At 45.0% G+C, this 21012-nt stretch overlaps 1 protein-coding gene across 2 annotated transcripts in view; it reads right to left on the reverse strand.

Moving 5' to 3' along the window:
* Nucleotides 1–21012, reverse strand: part of Il17rd (interleukin 17 receptor D) — a 66645-nt gene that overhangs the window by 15883 nt on the left and 29750 nt on the right. For both annotated transcript variants that reach the window (XM_048421301.3, XM_048421300.3), the window contains exons 2-5: nt 9183–9240; nt 6037–6162; nt 2433–2551; nt 1804–1924 (exon numbers count right to left, since the gene is read on the reverse strand). In XM_048421301.3, coding sequence (XP_048277258.3) covers nt 1804–1924; nt 2433–2551; nt 6037–6162; nt 9183–9240 — 424 coding nt within the window. The remainder of the gene's footprint in view (nt 1–1803; nt 1925–2432; nt 2552–6036; nt 6163–9182; nt 9241–21012) is intronic.

Genomic DNA, 21012 nt, shown 5'->3' on the forward strand with positions numbered 1-21012 from the left:
AATTACATTTGTTTATTTTGTATGTGGAGCACATGCATGCCACAGCCCACATGCGGAAGTTAGAACATCAGGGGACAACTTTGGGGAGCTGGTTCTCTCTTTTCTCATGTGGATCCTGTGAACTGAACTCAAGTGATCAGGCTTGCTGGCACGTGGGTCCCTGTGTCACCTTGTCAGCCTGAGACAAAGCTTTCTAATCTCACCCTAACCATCCTTACGCTATTATAACATTTTATCTTTTGGCCCTTCACTTCAAAAATAAGCTCATACTTTTTATTCCCAGGCTGTGTTTTTGTTTGTTTTTAAATCACCCCCTGCCCTTTTTTTTTAAGATCAGAGCTTTGCGCAAGCTAGGCAAGTACGCTACAGGCAGATTACAAAAATCATACCCGCCAACAAATATCACACTGCTTTTATACATGATGCATTAATGATCACAGTGTTGTCAAAAGACAAGTGGTGGGCTGGAGAAATGGCCAGGCAAGTAAAGGCATCTGCCACCAAGTCTGATGACCCGAGTTTGATCCCTAGGACCCAGATGGCAGAAGGAAAAGACCAACTCCCTCAAGTTATCCTCTGACCTCCACACACACACACACACACACCATGGTGTCTATATATACCTACACACACCATGGCACCTGCCTCATCCCGTACACATGTACACAAAATAAAAATAATTTAGCCAGGCATGGCAGCGCACACCTTTAATCCTAGTACTTGGGAGACAGAGGCAGGTGTATTCCTGTGAATTCAAGATTAGCCTGGTCTACATAGTGAGAACCAGGACAGCCAGAGCTATACAGAGAAAGCCTATCTCAAAAAATAATAATAATAAATATTAATTAATAACAATAAAAAAATTTTTAAATAGCAACTGTCACCCGGCATGGCAGCACATGCTTGTAACCCCACTGGGAGGCAGGGGCAGTAGGATCGTCATAAACTTGAGGCCAGCCTTAATTATATAATTAGGTTATAGAATAAGAAGACATGGTCTTCTTACTCTGCAGTTTAAGACCGTATCTCAATAAATAAACAAATGAAAAACAATATGTAAATAAACCATCACACCTGACCTAAAACAAAGCAAAGGGAGGATCTTGCTACACAGCCCTGTCTACATAGGTCAAACTGTCCCCGGATTTGCAGTCCTCTTCCTCCTTCTCCCTCCTGAGCACTGAGATTTCAGGCATGTGCCCCACATCTAGGAATAACTGCTAACCCGGCACATGGCAGGCAGGTACTCCAACCCTGGGCTACAGCCGCAACCTGCTAACCTTATTTACTCATTTTCTTTTTATTATTTTATGTGTATGGGTGTTTTTGCTGCATGTGTGTCAGTGGACGTGTGTGTTCTGGAGTGCACAGAGGTCAGAAGAAGGCACAGGATCCCCTGGAACCAGAATTACAGATAGTTGTGAGCTGCCACGGGGTTGCTGGGAACCCAGGTCCTCTGGAAGAGCAGCCTGTGCCCTTAAGGGTTGAGCCATCTCTCCAGCCTTAGCCTTTATTTTTGAGAACACATTTCTGAGCTGGTAGAGTGGCTCAGGCCTGTAATCCTAACATGTGTGAGGCTGAGGCAGAAGGACTGACATGAGTTTTAGTCTAACCTGGGCTACCTGTTAAATTCCAGAGCAGTAGACTGTAGAGAGACCTCACCCCATTTTTTTTTAATGTGAATTTGTTCTCACCCTGCTTACTCCCTATCAGTATATGGTGTGCGTGTAAACATGTCTGCGGAGAAACCAACGGAAGCAGAAATGAGTCCTTTGGGAGACAGGCAGGAAAGAGCATACTCACCCCGGGTTCTGAAGAAGAAAGGGTGGTAATTGCTTTCATTTTTAATGGAGGGGAAAGGGACAATCTTGACAAAGTAATCTGTTTCAAATTTCATATTCAGGAAAGGCTGAGATTCCATTCCCTAAAAGGGAACAAAGATACATATAGCGAAGAGGAATTGTCCAGCCCACCCCCGCCCACAAAAGACCAGCCCACACTGACTGCCACTTAGACACAATTCCAGAGCCTAGTGGAACCCAGGAAAGCAGACAGTCAGGTCTACTTGATGGACTGAGCTTGCGCTGGGATCACCGATGTTAAAATGGACGGTGCTGTCTATTTGTAGACAAGAAAGCCACGGCACCTTAGTACTGAGCCTCACAGCTGGAGGGGGTGAAGGATGCACTCACAGACTTCTGAGACAGTCGCTGCTTCAGTGGAACCAGAGAGGTGTGGTTACCACAGTTGAGCCCTGCTGAAGCGTTTTCCTGGGTGTGTGGCAGGCTAGCTGCTTCCTATTCTTGGCCACCTTGGTTGGGCTGTAGTCCCCATAGCCGCCCCCCAACTCTCCAATTTCAGACTTTCAATAGACCATTCAGACCTCCAGAACAATGGTGTCTTCTGGAGCCCATTCCTCGTGAGTGACTTACCATTCTTTTGAAGCTACTGTTGAGCTGCTTCGGGTCCTTTAGAATCAGCTGCTGGCACTGTCTTCCCTCTGACTTCAGCTCCTCCAGTATTACTCGAAATCCCTTCAGGAATTCAATGCCTAAGAAAGCAGAGGCTTTTATGAAGTGCAGGCCTAATCACTTCTGAACGCACTTTCCCTCCTCCAAGGTCACATCCTCCCCAGCTACACACCAAAGCTAAAGGATGTCTCCTCTGCCAGTGAGTTCACGAATGCACAACCTTCGCTCATTCCTCTGGGACAGGTTGAGTGATCGCTATCACTGTACCCAATACATTCTCTAGAACACTCGGCCATTGGGACAAAATATCTATTGCTTTTGTGACACCTGGATTCAATATTTAGGCTCAAGTCTAAACCGATCACAAAGACTATAATGGAATGTGTAATTGCAGGCACACTGAGCTAACAATAATTCCGAGTGAATGCCGCCAAACTTTGTTTTTAATCTCAAATTTCACTGGGAACTTATACAAAATTCCCAACAAAGTGTATGTCTGCACCCAAGAGGGTTCATAGGCTGGAGACTATTTTAGGGGAATGCGATCTTCCCCTAATCATGCCTGAAATGCAGATAGCCAAGGGCTGCCCAGTGTGTGCTCTGCACAGAGCCCTCGGAGGCCCCGAGCCGCCCACAGTGCTACTGAAAGGCGCCGGCCCAGCCTCCCCACCTGAGCTCCCTCCCACTGCACATCTGACTAGATGCTTTCAAAAGGATTAAGCTCTGAGGGCCACGGGAGCCAGCAATGGGGCTCTGTCTCCCATGGAGGCTGGAGTGGACCAAGTGCAGCTGGAGATCCGCAAAGCTGACCTTGATTGTCAAGATATCGATTTCACATTCTTTCTGAACACCAGACAAGGAGACATTTTCAACCCTTCCCCTCCCGGGCCAAAAGTAATTACACAGGATGCAATTAACCAGGTGGGGAAATTATTGATGGCAAAGGTCACAGAAATCTTTCTCTCTTTTGAGCAGGTTCTCCAATTCTGTAATTATTTGATGAAGAGCACATATTTCATGGTGGCTTGGGCAGAGAGGCCACAATTAAAGCCTCGTATTGTAGAAGCTGGTAGTGCTACAGTGCACGGCATTTTCAATCACAAAGCTTCCTGTGGGGAGAGAGTGGATCCACGGAGATGCAAACACACACAACTCCGCAGCACCAAGTATTTGGCTCTCACAGGAGCTTGCCTTTTAAGATCGAAAAAGAAACAATGTTTGAACAGATCTTTACTACTTAAAAACCATGATTTGATTCATGTGCTGCTTCCAGAAAGATTGTTTAACAAAAGGCAGGTGGCTTGTAAAATTAATAAAGGCAAGCCTCCCCCAATGACTTAAAAACTGATCAGTTCGGGTAAACACAGATGGATAGACCTGGGTTTTGTTTTTCAAAGGTCAGACTGAAAATTATAGATGATTGAAAATCGTAATGCCAAATATGGGCTGAGGGGAGACTGAGGCAACAAACTTAATAACTAATAAACATCTACCCTGAGCTGTGAACACCGACCGTGAGGTTGCGTGAGGACCACGTGACGCTGGAGAAACACACTCCCACACTGGCTATTAGCGACAAACATGGGAGGCAGGTACCATTATTACCATCTGCAGCTGAGGAAAGGTTTAGAGAAACTGACTGGGCCCTGGGGTCACGTGGTGAGCAAAGGATGGGCCAGGAAGTGCTGAGCTCTCGGTCACTGCCCTTAATCCACGGGCTTTCCTGACTTCTGAGGAGCCTCACCCCACCATAAATCATCACCCTCTTCCCACCACTAGCCTCTTGCTCTCTAAAGAGGGAGTCTGCAGTTAGCCAGCTCAAGAATCAGTCATTTAAGCCTGAAATGGAATGACCACTTCTTTTATCTAGAGAATATTTTTAATCTTTAAATGTTAAGATAAAATTGCCTTTGAAAAACACAAAGTTTAGACCCAGAGGTATTCATGTGGACAGACAAGATGGCCCAACACCTCCATCTTCTCTCTCCCTTACACTCACTACCTCACTGTAATTCTGAGATTTATTCTTGATCAGATTAAGAAATCTAGGCTTGGGGCTGGAGAGATGGCTCAGCAATCAGGAGCACTGGCTGCTCTTCCAGAGGACCCAGGTTCAATTCCTAGCACCCTCATGGCAGCTCACAGCTATCTGTAACCCCAGTTCTAGGGAATCTGATTCCCTCCCAATAAATATACATGCAGGCAAAATACCAATATACATAAAATAAAAAGATTTTTAAAAAAAAAAAAAAGGGAGGGGTTGGAGAGATGGCTCAGGGCTTAAGAGCATTGCCTGATCTTCCAAAGATTCTGAGTTCAATTCCCCGCAACCACATGGTGGCTCAAACCATCTGTAATGAGGTCTGGTGTCCTGGCTTTCAGGCATACACGTAGACAGAATTATGTATGCGTAATAAATAAATATTTTAAAAAGGGGTGGGGAGAAATCTGGCTTTATTTTACTTCTCCCTGGACAAATGCTGCAAAGTCGGAGGGACAGTGTAGGGTTGGGACGCAGGCTCTGATGACAACAGCAGCTGCCCTCAGACAGCTTTCTCTGGTCACCGCCACCCCCGCTTGGCACGAGGGGAAGCTGGGCCTCCAGGCTAAATGCCTCCTGTGAAAGGCCAATCCCAACCAAGTATGGCAGCACACAGAGGACCCAGCCTTTGGGAGGCTACGGCAGGACACATGGTGAGCAGTGAGCAGAAGGGCCAGCGTGGGCTACATAGCAAGATCCTGTCTCAGAAGACAAGAGGGAGCTGCTGAGTGTGCTGGGCCACACGTCTACTGCCAATGCTCTTGAAGTGAAGGCAAGAAGATCAGGATTTGGAGGCCATCCTGAACAACATGGTGGGTTTGAGGTCAGCCAGGGATACATGAGATGTTGTCTAAAAAAAAACAAAAGTTAAACAAAAAGAAATTTTGCCAATCAAATTCATTCAATAAAGTTAAAGAATCTTAGGTTAGGGTGCTAGAGAGATGGCTCAGAGGTTAAGAGCACTGACTGTTCTTCCAGGGGTCCTGAGTTCAATTCCCAGCAACCACATGGCAGCTCATAAGTGTCTGTAAATCCCGTTCCTGGGCAATCTGACACCTTCACACCCTTGCACATTAACTAAAGTTAAATAAATCACCAAAAAAAAATGTTAAAAACAAAAACACAAAATGTGCCTAAGGTGGGCCCACACATCATTGTGACCACAGAAACCACGTGTAGTGGAAGCCAAAGCCATTCAACCTGGGCTTCGGAGTAAAACCCTGTCTAAAAGTAAAAATAATTAATAATAATCACCAATACATTATCTTTTCAAACTCACAATTCTCTAAAACAAGGAAACAAAACACAGGCCTTGGGCACTGCTTTAAGCTGTGTGTGGGTGGGTGTGTGCACGTGCACGCGTGCCTGGCAGCAGGAGACAAAGCACAGTGTGCCGCGTCCACTCCGTGTCCACTCCGCTCTTAGCTTCACTGTCATCAACGGCCGCTTGCCTGGAGGCCACCACACATGGCCACTCACCCTATACCATCCATTTCCACAGAGGAAATGAGTGCTACCACTTACCAAGGGCCCCTGGGGACCAAAGAACCGTGACTGCCACTTGGTCACGGCAAGCATACTGGCTGATTGTGATGTTCTGGGCATCGGCTATCATGTGCTTCCCAACTGGATTCAAGTAGGTCGTACAGTCTAGAGAGGTGGGGAAATGAGCACAGTTTAAGCTTTTAACCTTTATTTTCAATTTCGTCTTAACAGACTATGAAGAGTATGTCTACAGGTCCCAAAACCACTCTTAGTAAGAATGTCCTCAAGTTGGGCAGTGGTGGCACATTGTCTTTAATCCCAATACTCGGGAGGTAGAGTTTGAAGCTAGCCTGGTCTACGAGCAAGTTCCAGGACAGGTTCCAAAGGTACACAGAGAAACCCTGTCCTGGGGGAGGAAAAGAAAAAAGAAAAAGAAAAACAAATGTCCTCAAAAGCTCAAATAAGACAGTAAAGTTGATTATGGCTTGGGAAATACATTACAGAGGGATGCATCTGCAGCAACAGAGACACGCCTCCTCTCCCGAAGTAAACTCCTGGACATTGCTAGGACTGTGGGACACAGGGTAGACTTTGTGTCTCTCATTAGCTTTGTTTCTTTCCTTACCCCTCTCTTACTCCTCTGACAGTTTACTGAAGTCCCTAAGAACTTGCATCAGCTCTACAAGTTTCCAGCATGAAGGAGTGACCACCTGTGGAGCTGTGGAGTGTGTTTGTTTTTAGAGGCCAAGAGGGCAAGTCTCTGGGGAAAAGGAACTAACATGTGGGCGTGAATCTGCAGGGAGCAATTTCACAAGCAAACTGTTAAATGATGGGTATCTGTAATACAAGGTGTTTGGGTGACGGGGATGACAGCTAACATTCTCCAAGACAACCCTCATTAAATCTCCAAACCCCCAAATTAATAGCTCAAAAAAAAAAAAACATTTTATTTTTGTCTGACAGTGTCAATGTAGCCATCACAAGTGAGCAGCTGTATCACCTGGTACTGCTTAACACACCTTCAAAACCTGCCATAAGCTTGGAGGCAGAATCCTGCCGGAACTTAAGAGACCCACCACACACTACGGCAGACACCCTTGCTGGGAGACCTGTTTACTGGCTTCCCAGGAGATATCAACTCAGGGTGTTCACATTACCTCATCTCCATTTCTTTCTTATGACTCAACTTGGATCCCTCTTCTGTACCTACTGCAAAGATCCTTCACATGTCTACCTGCACCCAGAGGAGCAAGGGCATTTCCTGTGTGAAAGACGTTTCTAAGGAGATTAGTCAGTCTCTGCATTTCTCCCCCTTGCAAGCTGTGCTCATGTCCCATGTTTATAATGAAACACGTTTGCTGGAGGCATTTGAAAACACGAAGGGATAAAGAACAATGCAAAAGTCACCCATGCTCTCACCGCACACAGGTAATGCGGTAGAGTCCAAAGGGTGCCCCCTAAGCCTTTCAGTTTAATCATCTTCTTCTCCCTCCTTCTTACTGAAATACAATTGTGCGCTACCTACACATCCAACTTTTCAGACTCTAGATTCTGCAATGCCTATACGCGGCTTTTTTTGCCTAATCACATTAGGTATGATCCCCTTCTTACACTTCAAGTCTTAAAAAAATTTGACTGGTATGTCAATATTACTTAGAAGGATGTTCATAGTTTTAAATTCTACATGGACTAAAACATGACTCTTGGGCTAGAGAGGAAGCTGAGAGGCTAAACTGCTGGTCTACAAGTACTTGGACTGGAAATTCAGACCACGTGGGCATGGTGGCTCCACTGCAATTCCAGCCTTGGGAAGCAGAGACGGGGGATTCCCAGATCAAGCAGGCTATAGGGACTGACCACAGCAGCAAGCTCTGGGTTTGACTGAGATCCCGCTTCAGTGAATACAGTGGAAGGGTAATCTACTATGATTCTGATATCAACTTCCAGTCTCCATGCACACAATCAACCACACGCATGCGCGCACACACACACGCATCTTCACCCATGTGGGCCCACACACATGCAATCATGTATACAGGTATACACACTGTGGGCCCATATTTCTATATGGTGTGGCAACCAAGCTATTAAGTCATAGACCACACCTGAAAAAGGTCACATAAACTTCCAGACAGGCTGTCACTAACCTAACAAAGGGACAGGATGTGGTTTTGCTCCTTTCTTTGTAATTTGGAGAATGCCTGATAGAGATGTTAATTCAACCCTATGTGACAGCTAGCATACAGAACAGATAGGTAGGTGCCGACATGACAAAAAGCACTCATCTGGTTACCTCGGAGATAGAATGCTAATGTATTTCTCCAAAGTTAAGTTTTGGTATAAAGACTGGAGAAAAAACAAAAAGAAAATTTTCAGGATGTGAACTCAAGATATCATGAGGGACCTCTGAGAATCTCCCTCCCGATGAAACTATGTGAGTCATGTCTTTATTCCCATCTCCTCCACGCTGGTCCAGAGAGAGATAATTTATGTTGGGGTCTGGTAGAGAAATAATTTATGGTCGGGGCTAGCACCAGACTCCGACAACACACATGAAAATGGAAAAAAGAAAAAAGATATACCCTCAAAATAATGCATGCTCACTGAGTACAGAAGGGAACTACAGAATAGACCTGGGGGGTAAACAACTAATTCAACATCCATATTGTACAAAGTAGAAAACTGTGGGCGCAATGTTTATTCTTAGAACTTCTGGCTAGTCTTAGGAACCACATCTGGCTACACCCAATGGGAATTCTACAAGACCACAATGAGTTGGAATTAAGAAACCAGTGGCCCCTTCAGACCAGAGAGGCTGCCCAGTTTGCCTGGTTCCATCCTTGCCTCCAGGCCTACCCTTGGGTAAATTCACTCCATTCCCCAATGGGGGTCCCCTACTGACATCTGTGTTTGTTCTTAAAGACAAGGCTGTGTCCCAAGGGCAAGTCTTCACAGCAGAACTTTCTGAAAAGCATGGAAGACACTTGACCTGTTTGTTGTTCAAGCTCCCAAACACTTCAGGGGCTAAATAGAAACTGAGCTGCTTTAACTGTTGACAAACCCAAACAGGTTCAGAAAACTCCTAATCCCAGGATCTGTGGTATCCTTGATGAAGCACAAGTGTGTGAACTCTGGATTTCTGAACGCAATTGCCTGACTTCTTTGCAGTCAGGCCAGTTACTTACTGTCATATCTGAAGGTGATGTTGTACAGCCCGCTGCTTCTGCTGGCCAGCCCCACTCCCTGTGGGAAAATGAGAACATGATGCAGAGTGAAGCCAACTTACTTTCCCAGCATCTAAATGAGCAAAGCACTGCAGAGGCCCAGGGTCATGCCAGTCCTACAGATCAGCTCCTACTCCTTGCACTGTTCCATGACCCACCCACCCCTACTCCAAACACTCTCCAGTCCAAGGGATTCCTACCCGCTAGGGATCTTGGGCACTCTTTCCCCCAAGACAACAGAACAGACCGGTCCATGCTTACGGGTTAGGTAATTCATTAGCAGTAAAATTAGGACAGAGACCAGGGCTGCCAGATGGAGCCCTTCCAATTGGAACCTGATTGGTTATAAAACTCGGCTAGCAGAACAGCTCTAGTAAGGCAAGACAGATAGGCAATTCTTCAAGTCTACGGAAACCAGTTCTCATTCCAAGACTGGAAATGAATATGGGAATAGCCATTACTTTTAATGAGACAATTCTTCACTGTCTCCATATCTATGCTGGGAATACACAGGGTTGGTCATAAAAGAAGAAACTTTAAAACTTCAAACTCTTAACTCTTGGTGATGTGGCCATTAGCCATCTGCAGCGTTAATAGTAGGGTAACAACTCCACCAGACTTGCCACTCTAAATACAACAGCCATAGAGGAAGCTCCAGATCCTCCCATTGACCCTGCTTCTTCCTAAGCCCAAAGCTGCTCCTCCTAAGAAAGGGCTGCTCTAGGTCAGCTGGCCAGGTCTACCGACTCTGTTTAAATATTTCTTTAATAATCTGCAAATGTGCCATTCGGTATTAATTGGGGAGTTCTCCAAAATAAGTTGATTCTGAAGTGCTAAATGATGGGAAAGTATTTTAACCACATGGCTAAAGTTTCCACTTAACAAGGAGGATGTCGGGGAAAACCATGTGCAAGGAGCCTGGTGTTTAACGGGCAAGTGTCACGCTGAGACCCAATGCGAACACACTTGATGGGGACCAGGAGTTCAGGCCACGACGTCATCACTTCCATATGCCCCAGGCACGGTCACGCTGCTTCTCCTGAAGCCAGGAATGGCCACTGACACCGTATCCCTGAGCTCAGATAGACGCAGAAAATTTCAGCTGTGCAGCATGAGGCGGGCGGGCACACACGCCAAAGTGAGGGGTAAGCAAGCAATAACACAAAAACCTTAGTCAACTAGGTGCACCCAGCAGTCCCTGAGGCTCCTCTTCCTGGCTCCCTTCTTTCTCCAGCTTCCTTTTCCAACCCTTCTTTGCAGATTGTGAGACTGCAGAACTCATCGCAGGGCAGGAAACTTGGGAAATATTAAAAGCATTTATCACCCCTTAGCACACAGTCTGTATAGACAGAAGCGGCCTGATTTCCAGAAGGCACAGACCCAAGTAACAACCAGGAAGAGGGCAAATCCGATTCCCACAAGCCTTTAGGAATGTTCAAAACCGCCAATCACACCACTCCTCCCCTTACACAGCCCAAGGGCATAAGCTCGCGGTCCACGATGAGCCAGGCATGATTTTAGGTGTCACAGAATATACAACAGTCACAAACCCACTTCATGAAGATGCCTGGTGCTCATGCTTTCAGAGAAGAGTAACTGGACACAAACAAATTGCAAATTCTTGGCCCACCAAGCACTCCCCTTTTAGATGACAAAGCCTGTGTGGGTGAAGGTGGTGGCAGAGAAACGTAGGGTGCTTCTGCAAGACAGCACCTGAACAGGGATGAATAAGGGGTAGGGTCGAAGTGTACAACAGTACGGAAGGCGCACAAACGGAGAGGCTAGTAACTAATCATAATGCTGAGGAAAACAGCGGCATCAGAAAAAGAAAACCAGTGTAGGGGCCAAGATCAGTGGTTTTACCTGACAACCAAGGGACACCACTCCCCTCCACTGGGGTTGAGTCTCCTCAACTATCTGAATGGTTTGGTTTGGTTTTGCTGTTTTATGTATGTAGTGTTCTGCCTGTGTGTATGCCTGCAGGCCAGAAAAGAGCACCAGATCTCATTACAGATGGTTGTGAACACCAAGTGGTTGCTGGGAATTGAAACAGGACCTTTGGAAGAGAGTAGCCAGTGCTCTTACACAGTGAGCCAGCTCTCCAGCCCCCTTTCATTTGTTTTAAAGAATGTGCATAACAACTTTCTTCTGAGAGGGGGTATGAAGAAGACCACAGATTAACATAGAAGTACTTTTTAACAAGGAAAACAGCCCATTTAAGAGCAGGTGCCAAGGGGCTCTAACTAGTAACCTATCAGCGTGACTAGTGAGACTTGTGTGGCTTTTCCTCTTTACTGTTCCCCTCTCTCTTTTCCCCCGAATTTCTATTGAGGTGTTTGTAACAAACATCTATTGGTGGTTGCAATGGCTAATGCCTGATAAAAAGGAACCCAAAACAATGAGCTGTCTGTGCTGTTCTGTGAACACAAGAACCTAAACACATCGAAACAAGATTTCTGATGCATGAGGAGCTGTCCAAGGAGGCTTAGGTAAGCTGGATCAAGGACACTGAGACTTGTGTGAGGTGCCCACCCAATTACCCACTGATGATTCCAACTTGTCCTAAGGCCCCAGGGCGGTATCTAGCAACAAATCAAACCCAAACCATGACTTCAAGAGGCTCTGGCCATAAAGGTGAGCTGCAAACATGTCCATGTCCACCATCTACTCCCATGCGCCCGGCCCTTCACTGGCCCTCTATCACTTTACACCATTCTTGGAGTGGCCCTTAACTGCCTAGTTAGCCAGCAAATTCTCCCGTAGCATGATTAATAAAAACCCAGAGGCAGATACTGAGGTTCAACCTGAAGATCAAAAAAGCCGCTAGAGAGCTTTGAAACCTTCAGACTGAAAGAGAACGAGTTCCTGTTCATCACACCATATACGTATCTCTAGTGCTGGGGTTAAAAGTGTGCAGCACCACCCAGCTCCTATGACTGATTAGTGAGGCTGTTTTGTGTTCTGTTCTTTAGGCAAGATTTATTAAAAAACAAATAAAATATCACATTTCCCTTTTTTGTCTAAAAATTAAAAAAAGAAGGCTATAACTAAAATAAGAAAAGCTATATAGTAAGTACAATAACTATATACAATATATACAGGCAATAAATACATCAACAATGTCTAGTTCATTTGCATTGGACAAATTCAGAGAAAAAATTCCATTATCTATCGTATCTTGGTGAAGTTACCTAACTTACTTTCTATTATAACTTGAATTCTGCATCAGGAAAACAAGGAAAACCATAACTATCAAGTCTTCAACTCCCTCTGAAACCATTATTAACTGAAAAAGTAGGAACTGCAAGCAAGTGACTTCAAAAAATCTGAGAAATGACAGAAACAGCTGGCTCCCTGGACAGTCACCTGAAGTTTCTCAGCAATGCTGGAACATCTTTGGACAATCTTTGGCCTATAGGCCTACAATATCAGACAGGATGACTTCCTATGAAGCAGGATATTCTGAAGGGCTGTCCCGCCTTGTCTTGACAGTGTATGGCAGTCACTCTCTGTTGTGTCTTGCTTGTCCAATTAGGACAGCATACTGTCAGCAGGTGAGGCAAGGGCATTTTCTTGCCCAGTGATGCACAGAAAGACAGTAAACTCCATGTGAAGCTTCTTTTCAAAGCCCATTATCTTCTCTGAAGTGAATTGGTACTGCCAAGAGCAGACATGTCTCATTGTCATAAAAAAGGAAAAAAGAACCAATTTTATTAAAACATCTTAAATGCCATATTCTGTAGATCTCTGAAGTGTTTGGATGTGACCTGTATATCTAAAATATATGTTTCACCTTGAAAATATACCTAAAGTAACAACAAGGTTGATTATAATAGGTGATCAACCTGCATTTCGTTAGTATTCTAAACAATTGGTAAAAATAATTTTCAAGGACTAGAAATTTGCATTACATTGTTAAATCAGCTATACTGGTACATTGAATAAGATTAGAAATACCTTGAATAAGATTAGAAACGTGTATACAGTATGCTTTATTAAAAAATTAATCTCAAATTTGTATCAAGATACAAAATTTGTATACAATATACAAAAGTCCAATCCAATGTAAAACATTTAAAACTAGTAATTGCTTTCTAAAAGTAGATTCAATAAATCTACCCTTTTATCTTATCATATCTATATCCTCCCTTTTTTCTTTTCAAAATAGATTCTACCCTTTTATCATATCATATCCATATCCCCTTTTCTCTTTCCAAAACAAGAACTCTGAATAATCTCCTTTGTTCAACTTTCCTCCTGGCTATAACCAATAACAACTGGTAACTAACTCCCCTAAATAATGACAAATATCCATAAACCACTGAGCAACCAAAAACCACACATCCCACCTCTTGGAAATGTAGGCATAGTATTCTTAAAAATTATTTCCTGCTGTCTAGGGAGCAACAGTATCTTTAGGGGATCCTGAAAAGAAAAATTCGGGTTAATTGTTAAATCCTGGGAGAGGTGTTATTTGTATCCAGTCTCTGTGCAAGAGGAAAGTGCAGGGCTTGTTTAAAGTCCCATTAGACTGGATCATCTAAGTAGCCACCTCAACATTGTTCTGAGTAGTTTGTACTACAAAATCAATCTTTAGCTGGTGTTTTTCAGCTTAGTGGTGCTATCATGGTCTTGGAGAAATCATCATTGTGGGGCCTCATCCTCCTTTTGGAGACTTCAAAGGTTGCTATTAGGCGTGCTAATGGTTCACTGCAGAAAACTGATAGTACTCAAACTTGAAATCATTTACAGTAAGATAGATGAAACTTTTTCTAGAATTAGTATTCTATATTACCATTAATATTATGGCAAAAAGTTTAATATATAAATATATATGTATATTTTAATCTTATACCCTAAGAAAACTTGTTAAAAAGTCAATATAAAACTAAAGGATTATGAGATTAGTAGCAACAAAATAGTCCTTAAATATTTGTATGTCTTCTGTCCCGTATCAGGTGGCTCTTCTGACATGAGACAGAGACTTTGGGTTTCACTTTAATAAGCATGCTTGGGTTTAGAGAAGGAGAGAGCCACACCCCAACTCCAAAGCCAGCTTTAATCTTTAACTGGATTGGGACTACAAAGTGACCATTTGCATTATATGTTTGTGGAAAATAGCAGAACAAACAAATTTTATCCTGCTGGAAATATGATATACCAATAGGCTAATTTACTCTTTCGTTTGTGACATTTTTTTTCTGGATGATTTGCCCTTTTTCTTTCAATGTATGATTTGTTCAGTAGTCTTCATTTTCCTTAGCTAGATACCTTTATTCTCCTGAAAAGACAGAAACAAAACCCTTCCCATCTCTAATTTTGAAGAGATTCTCTCTTTGCAAGTTATATCTGATCAAATAAAAAGCATGTTAGATTTATAGGTTAAAAAGAGAGATGGCTCAGAGTTTACGTGCACTGGCTGCTCTTACAGAGGTCCTGAGTTCAATTCCCAACAACCACATGGTGGCTCACAACCATCTATAATGAGATCTGGTGCCCTCTTCTGGTGTGTGCGCGTGTAGGCATGCAGGTTAAATAAATAAATATTTTTTAAAAATTTTTAGGTTTAGATTAAATGGTCATGGTGTTTAATGAACTATCATCTCTTCTAATTAAGAGGTGTCTCTTCTTCAAATCGAGTCTTTATCAATTTTCATGGTATCCATAGCTTTTCTTCTGTGGAAACAAAAGCAAAACCCCTTCCCCAATGTAACACATGTACTAGTTTCCATTCTGAGATCAGTATTCTGTAGTTTTTTTTTTTCTACTATCTAATGACTTTCTGCAGCTGCTGTTCGTTTCTCATTAGCATTTAAAAAATTTAAAGTTAATAAAGCATTATGCAAACTATTTTTGGGGGTATTTATCATCCCTTTCTGTTTATTTAGCATATCCTTTAGAGTTCAATTTGATCCTTTTTAACTGCCTGCCTTGTGGGCCAGCCTGGTCTGCAGAGTGAGTTCTAGAACAGGAGGCTCCAAAGGTATACAGAGAAACCCTGTCTTGAAAGAAAAAACAAACAAACAAACAAACAAAAAATTTTTAAAAATTCCCCAATTGTCTTACCAAATATACCAACGATGAAGACATGAGGCTGACTGCTGCAGCAGAGAACAGGAAAAGCCTGACTGGATTTCAAGGCAGCTACCTAGTTTGGTAGCCACCTGAGAAGGGGGTTCAGGGAGAGCCTGCAACTCACGGTGGAGAGAGAACAAAAGAGAGACGGACGGATGGACAGACGGACGGACGGACGGACAGACGAATGGACAGATGGCTGTCTGAAGAACCCCACAAGGAATTTTGCGGGAAAAGCATGTGTGGTGGAAGGGGGCATTGCCTGAAGGCAGACCAGCCAGTCTAGTAGGATGAGTTCTGTGGCGGTTGGAGCCCAGGGGCTTCTGGAGACTGGGTGGCAGCTGGAGAGTGTTACAGAGAGGCTACAAGAGAAAAGTCCCAAACTCCCTCAGAGGCTTGGGAAAAAAAGAAAAGAAAGCCTAGCCAAGTCTGGCCTGTGCCAGTGGCTTAAGAGCCACAGGCAAATGGCTTTTTTGTGAATTTTTACACCCAAACATTGGGTGCCAAATGTAGCATGATTAACAAGAACCCAGAGACAGATATTGGGGTTCAACCTAAAGATCAGAAAAGCACAGCAGCCAGCCACTAGAGAGCTCTTACCTTCATGAAATCTTCAGTCTGAAAGACAGCGAGTTCCTGTCTCATCCCACCTTAAATTCCTCTCTAGTGCTGGGACTAGAGGCATGCACCACCACCACCCCGCCTCTATGGCTGACTAGTGTGGCTGCTGGGATTAAAGGTGTGTGCCACCTCTGCCTGGCCTGTACGGCTGACTAGTGTGGCTGCTTTGCATTCTGTTCTTCAGGCAAGCTTTATGTATTAAAATACAAATGAAAAATCACTACCTCCTCCCCCCAACCCCATAAAACACTGCAGTTCCACTCAGGCACTCCTGTATGTGCAGAATTCCCTCTTCTTCCCCTCACCCATGTCTTGTTCATCCATAGGATGGCCGACTTCTCTAGTCTGGTCCTTACCACATCGTGTTCCTCACACATCATCTGCCTGTGTGCTCACTGAAGAGGCACAAAGTCACCGTCGTCCATACAGTTTCACTAGCGCGGCACTTCTGTGATTGTAAATGTGAAGTGGAGATTTAATTCCACAGACAAGTGGAGCTGCTAAGTCCTGGAACTACTCAAGTCTAGCCATGGAGCTCAGAAATAAAAGACACCTCCCTGGGGGGCTGGAGAGATGTCTCAGAGGTTAAAAGCATTGCCTGCTCTTCCAAAGGTCCTGAGTTCAATTCCCGGCAACCACATGGTGGCTTACAACCATCTGTAATGAGGTCTGGCGCCCTCTTCTGGCCTGCATACATACACACAGACAGAATATTGTATACATAATAAATAAATAATTAAAAAAAAAAGACACCTCCCTGGGTACCAGTTCTTATCTGCACTGTAAAGACCTTTTGTCCTCTCAAGTCCTTGACTGACCTGGTAAGTTTCTCGGCGTGTGAGCAGTAGATGCTCCACTGGGCGGTCTTTACTCAGGCCCCAAAATGGTTTTTATCTGCTCCATGGACCACAGGAACCACCTTAGAAACACTGTGCCTGGCTAGCTCAGGAAGCGGCTGTTTCTGTTCTATTTCATGGCAGACAGAAATGAAAGTCTCTTTTAAGCATGCCCACATCCAAGGCCTAGAACCCATGACGTATTCTGCATATAATGGAAGGGACTATATAAATACAATTAGGTTCAAGGATGCTGAAATGGGGACAATGTTCTGAGTGAGCCTGGTGGGCCACTGAAGATTCTTGGATGAAAGAAGGGTTGGTACCAGAGAAAAGATGGTGGGGGGAGACAGGGAGGGAGATTGGCTGACTGGAGCTCATTGGCATACTTGACTAGACAGAAGGAGCTACAGGGCCAAAGAATGTGCACGGTCTCTAGAGGTTAGAGGTTGGGCCAGGCATGGAATGGATCCTCCCCTGCAGCATCCAGAAGGAGCCAGTGCTGCCAACACTTTGGCTTCAGTAGCCTGAGACTCATTTCATAATTCTGACCTCCAGAACTACAGGAGGAGAAATTTGTGTTATCTCATGCCATGAAGTTCAAGGTAATTTTCAGAGCAGCAACTGAAAGCTAATGAACGACACGCTGAATGAAAAAAACAGAACCAAAAGAGGAAGGACATGAATGTTCCTAAGCACGGTGGGAGAGAAAGTTCCTGTCGATGTGAGAGGGTGCACAGCCTGGCGCACAAGCAGACGTCTGTGAGAGTCCGGAGAGAACCTGACCCTGAGCCTGGCCATGTGAGGAGCGGGACAGCCAGGAGAGTCAAGGGTAGCAAAAAGGCCACTTAACCAAAATGGCCGGGTTATACAGGGAAAGGCAGCTGGAGGAAGGGTAACCGAGCCCTAGACTGGAGAGCTCAGGGTAGGGGACAGGGTATGCCAGCCAAACCTTGTAACAGGTAGCAACTGAGGGATGCTGGGAAAACCTGGCAGCCAAGTCCACCTTGATATGTTAAATAGTTAGGCATTTGTCCTGGGTTTGAGACATGACACATGCATGTTTCAAGCGCAGTATAGATGAACGGAATCTCAATGTAACACACACAGCATGTGCCAATGCAGGCTGATCGCGTCTCCTGTGCCCACAGCTACTCACCTCACCTGGCTGCAGACAGGAAACACCGACCCCTCAGAGCTGGGCCTAGGATCCTGCTCTCCTAAGGATGGGCTCCTCTGGGCTTACCTGGGGCTTGTCTGCAGTTAAGAGACTGGAGTGTAGGTTCATTAGATGTGTACTCCAGTCTATGTCCAATGTGATTCCAATCGCTGTGTGACCTTAGGCAGGTTTCTGAACTCCCCTGAGCTACAGAGCACAAGACAAAAGCCCTTGGGAAGGACCGTGTGGGACTCATGAGACACACACTAAGTGTTCAGTGCTGCGACAGACACACAACTTAGAAACGCCCACGCAAAGGTTCCTGAGAAGACGCCTGCCTTAACAGACAGCAGTGACAAGAGATGCATGAGGGACACAGGAAATCGGAGGCTGCCTGGCTCATCTCCTGCCTCCGCGGCCCCATCCAGACCTCACAGAGGTCTCAATGTCCTTGGCGCCAACTCACCCAAGCTGTGAAGGATGTGCTTTTAAAAAGAAAAGAAACTGGCCATGGTTGCGTGTTGGGGAGGGACCCTGCCCCGTGGCCACCATTTTATGTTCAGGCCTTTGCTTCCTGACATGTGGCTAGATCATGATACGGGATTTTAGCATCACCAACAAAGGAAACTTCACAGCAGAGCTGCAGGCACTGGGCCTGGCTTCGCGTTCCCTTTGGAACAAATTAAAAGCTACCGTTAGGGGGAAGTGGGAGTGGTTAATTAAGTAAGAATGCAGCACCCTGAGGCCACAGCTTCGACATTTATGGGTTTTGAATTAACACACAACAAACAAGTATCTTTAATTCTCAGCTCATTAAATATCAAAATGGGGTAGTAGCTAAAACCCAGGACTGTTTCCTACAGAACAGTTTACAAAGCTGTTGACCAGCTCTGTGAATGGTCCATAAATCACCAGGGAACACCAACTGAGGTTTGTGTATGTATTTTTTGGCTTAGTCATGCGCTTATTTATTTGGGGGGAAAAAACCTATCTATCAAGGGCTGACTGTGTGCCAAGCCCAGGAAATTGAGAAAGATATGAGATGTGGGGGGTTTCTTTTGGGGGGGGGGGGGTTGACCTTTGACTCTTTTCCACAGCAACCTGTGTGTTTTTTCAGAGATAGAGTCCCCATCATGAGGATCCGCAGAACATATTCCTTTATTTTCTGGTCAGTATCTTCTGCCACCTTGCCCTGACCTGCCCGCCACCTCTGTAATACTGTTCTGGGCGAGTTGGAGCCCAGCATAAACAGGCACACCTAGCAGGACCTACTGAAAACTAAGGCCAACTCCTGCCTTTTACTGCCCACAGCATCGTCTCCACCGTGGGTTTCCAGAGCGATGAGACCAAACTGTGAGGCCAGAAATGTACAAATGGACACCACCAACAGAGGGGGGTGCACACCCCCAGAGTAGGTCAGTGGCTGTACTAGTTCAAATGGCTTTATAAACAAAGCCAGATCCCACTCACTTCAGTGCAAACCTTTAACTAAAAAAACAGTGAGCAAAGGCAGAGAAGCCCCAGGTGACGTAAGCTAAGGAGAATGCTGGTAAGTCCAAAACACAAGGAAAATGAATCAGACACCAGCCCACGCCTGGATCTCTCCACACTCCTAGGAGCTATTCTCGCCTTCCATAGGTACAACCAGTTTCAGAGAGGAGGGATGCCATCAGTCTGGCTTGGGGAGGTAAGGTCTCGGGTGGCCAGAAGGAACACACAGTTCCAAAGGAGAACCAAGGGGTTCCCACTAGCAATTACTACATCAGTCCCCAAAGGCCTGGAGATCTTAAGTTAATTAAAGAGATTTGTGTGGGGAGGTAGGAAATCACCAGTCCAAAGCATGGTCTGCACACCAGACCAAAGCCGTAATCAAGATTCATCCCCGACACGCCGCTGATCAGAACACACATGTTCTCAATTTCACACTCCCCAAAGGAGCGCTGAAGGGGCAATTATTTCTGAGCTAGAGCATGGAACCAACACAAGCCAGTTATCATTTGTCCATCTTATCAGACTTCCCTTCACTAGCCCCATCCACGCCCACCTTTCCAGCAGTCCGTTCCCTGAAGATAACTAGGGTCAGGACATTATGCCAGGTGATCCTCAGATGACTCCTATCTAAGCACTTAGCCTCTGCGGGGCTTATGTTTAAAAATCCCTTCACTCACTGCTTGGATGCTGCACTTGAACAGTCAAAGTCCAGAGATGTCAGCACATACATGCGTGCATGAGCACACACAGACAGGTAACAGAAACACACACACGAGCTGCCTTTCTCCTGTGCTTTAAAAACAGAATGGAAGGCCAGCATGGTGGTTTACCACTATAACCGCAGGACCTGGGAGACTGCAGGACTGCCACAAGTTCCGAGCCAGTCAGAGCTACAAAGAGAGATCAATGCTGTCTCGATTAACGAATAATAATAATAATAATAAACCAAGAAGCTGCAATGATGACCCGGCGGTTAAGAGCCTTTGCTCTAGGGGATCCAATGCCCTCTTCTGGCCTCTGTGGACACTTGTACACATGTGTGCATAAACACACAAACATACACATAAATAAAAATTAATATTTCTTTTTTAAAAACCAGAACAATGCTCCACTACCTCGTTGGTTTTTTAAAAGCCCTTGGAGTTCTTTTCTCCAGTAACTTTGCTAAGGATTTGAGTTGTGTGTGCTGCGGCTGATACCAACACACACAGATTGCTGTGTCTTTCCAGTTCTGAAAACATCAAAGGCAGGCTATAAACCAGGCCCCTGGGACCGAGGCCGGACCTTTTCCTCTGCTTTACACCATTCCCCCACTGAAATGAGAACCTCCTGTTAGACAGCCGACATCTTCAAGGTAAAAGGCGGGCTAGCTAGGAAGGCAGACACAGATAGAGACAAAAGATTAACCAGTTTCTGTAAACATCGGGTACGGAGAAGCAGCAAAGGACCAGCCACTGAAATACCCACCCAGCAAATCAGCCAGTAGCTCACTCTCGTTTACTGTGAAAGGAACAAAGCCTCCACTCTCGCAGCTCAAGAAAGTCTCTTCCAAGAGGGCAAAACAGTGATTAGACAATGGTGGAAACTTAAGGCTGTAAACATAGCTGTT

Source organism: Myodes glareolus, chromosome 5, assembly GCF_982192425.1.
Source record: "Myodes glareolus chromosome 5, mMyoGla1.1, whole genome shotgun sequence".
In the NCBI taxonomy this organism is placed as follows: domain Eukaryota; kingdom Metazoa; phylum Chordata; class Mammalia; order Rodentia; family Cricetidae; genus Myodes; species Myodes glareolus.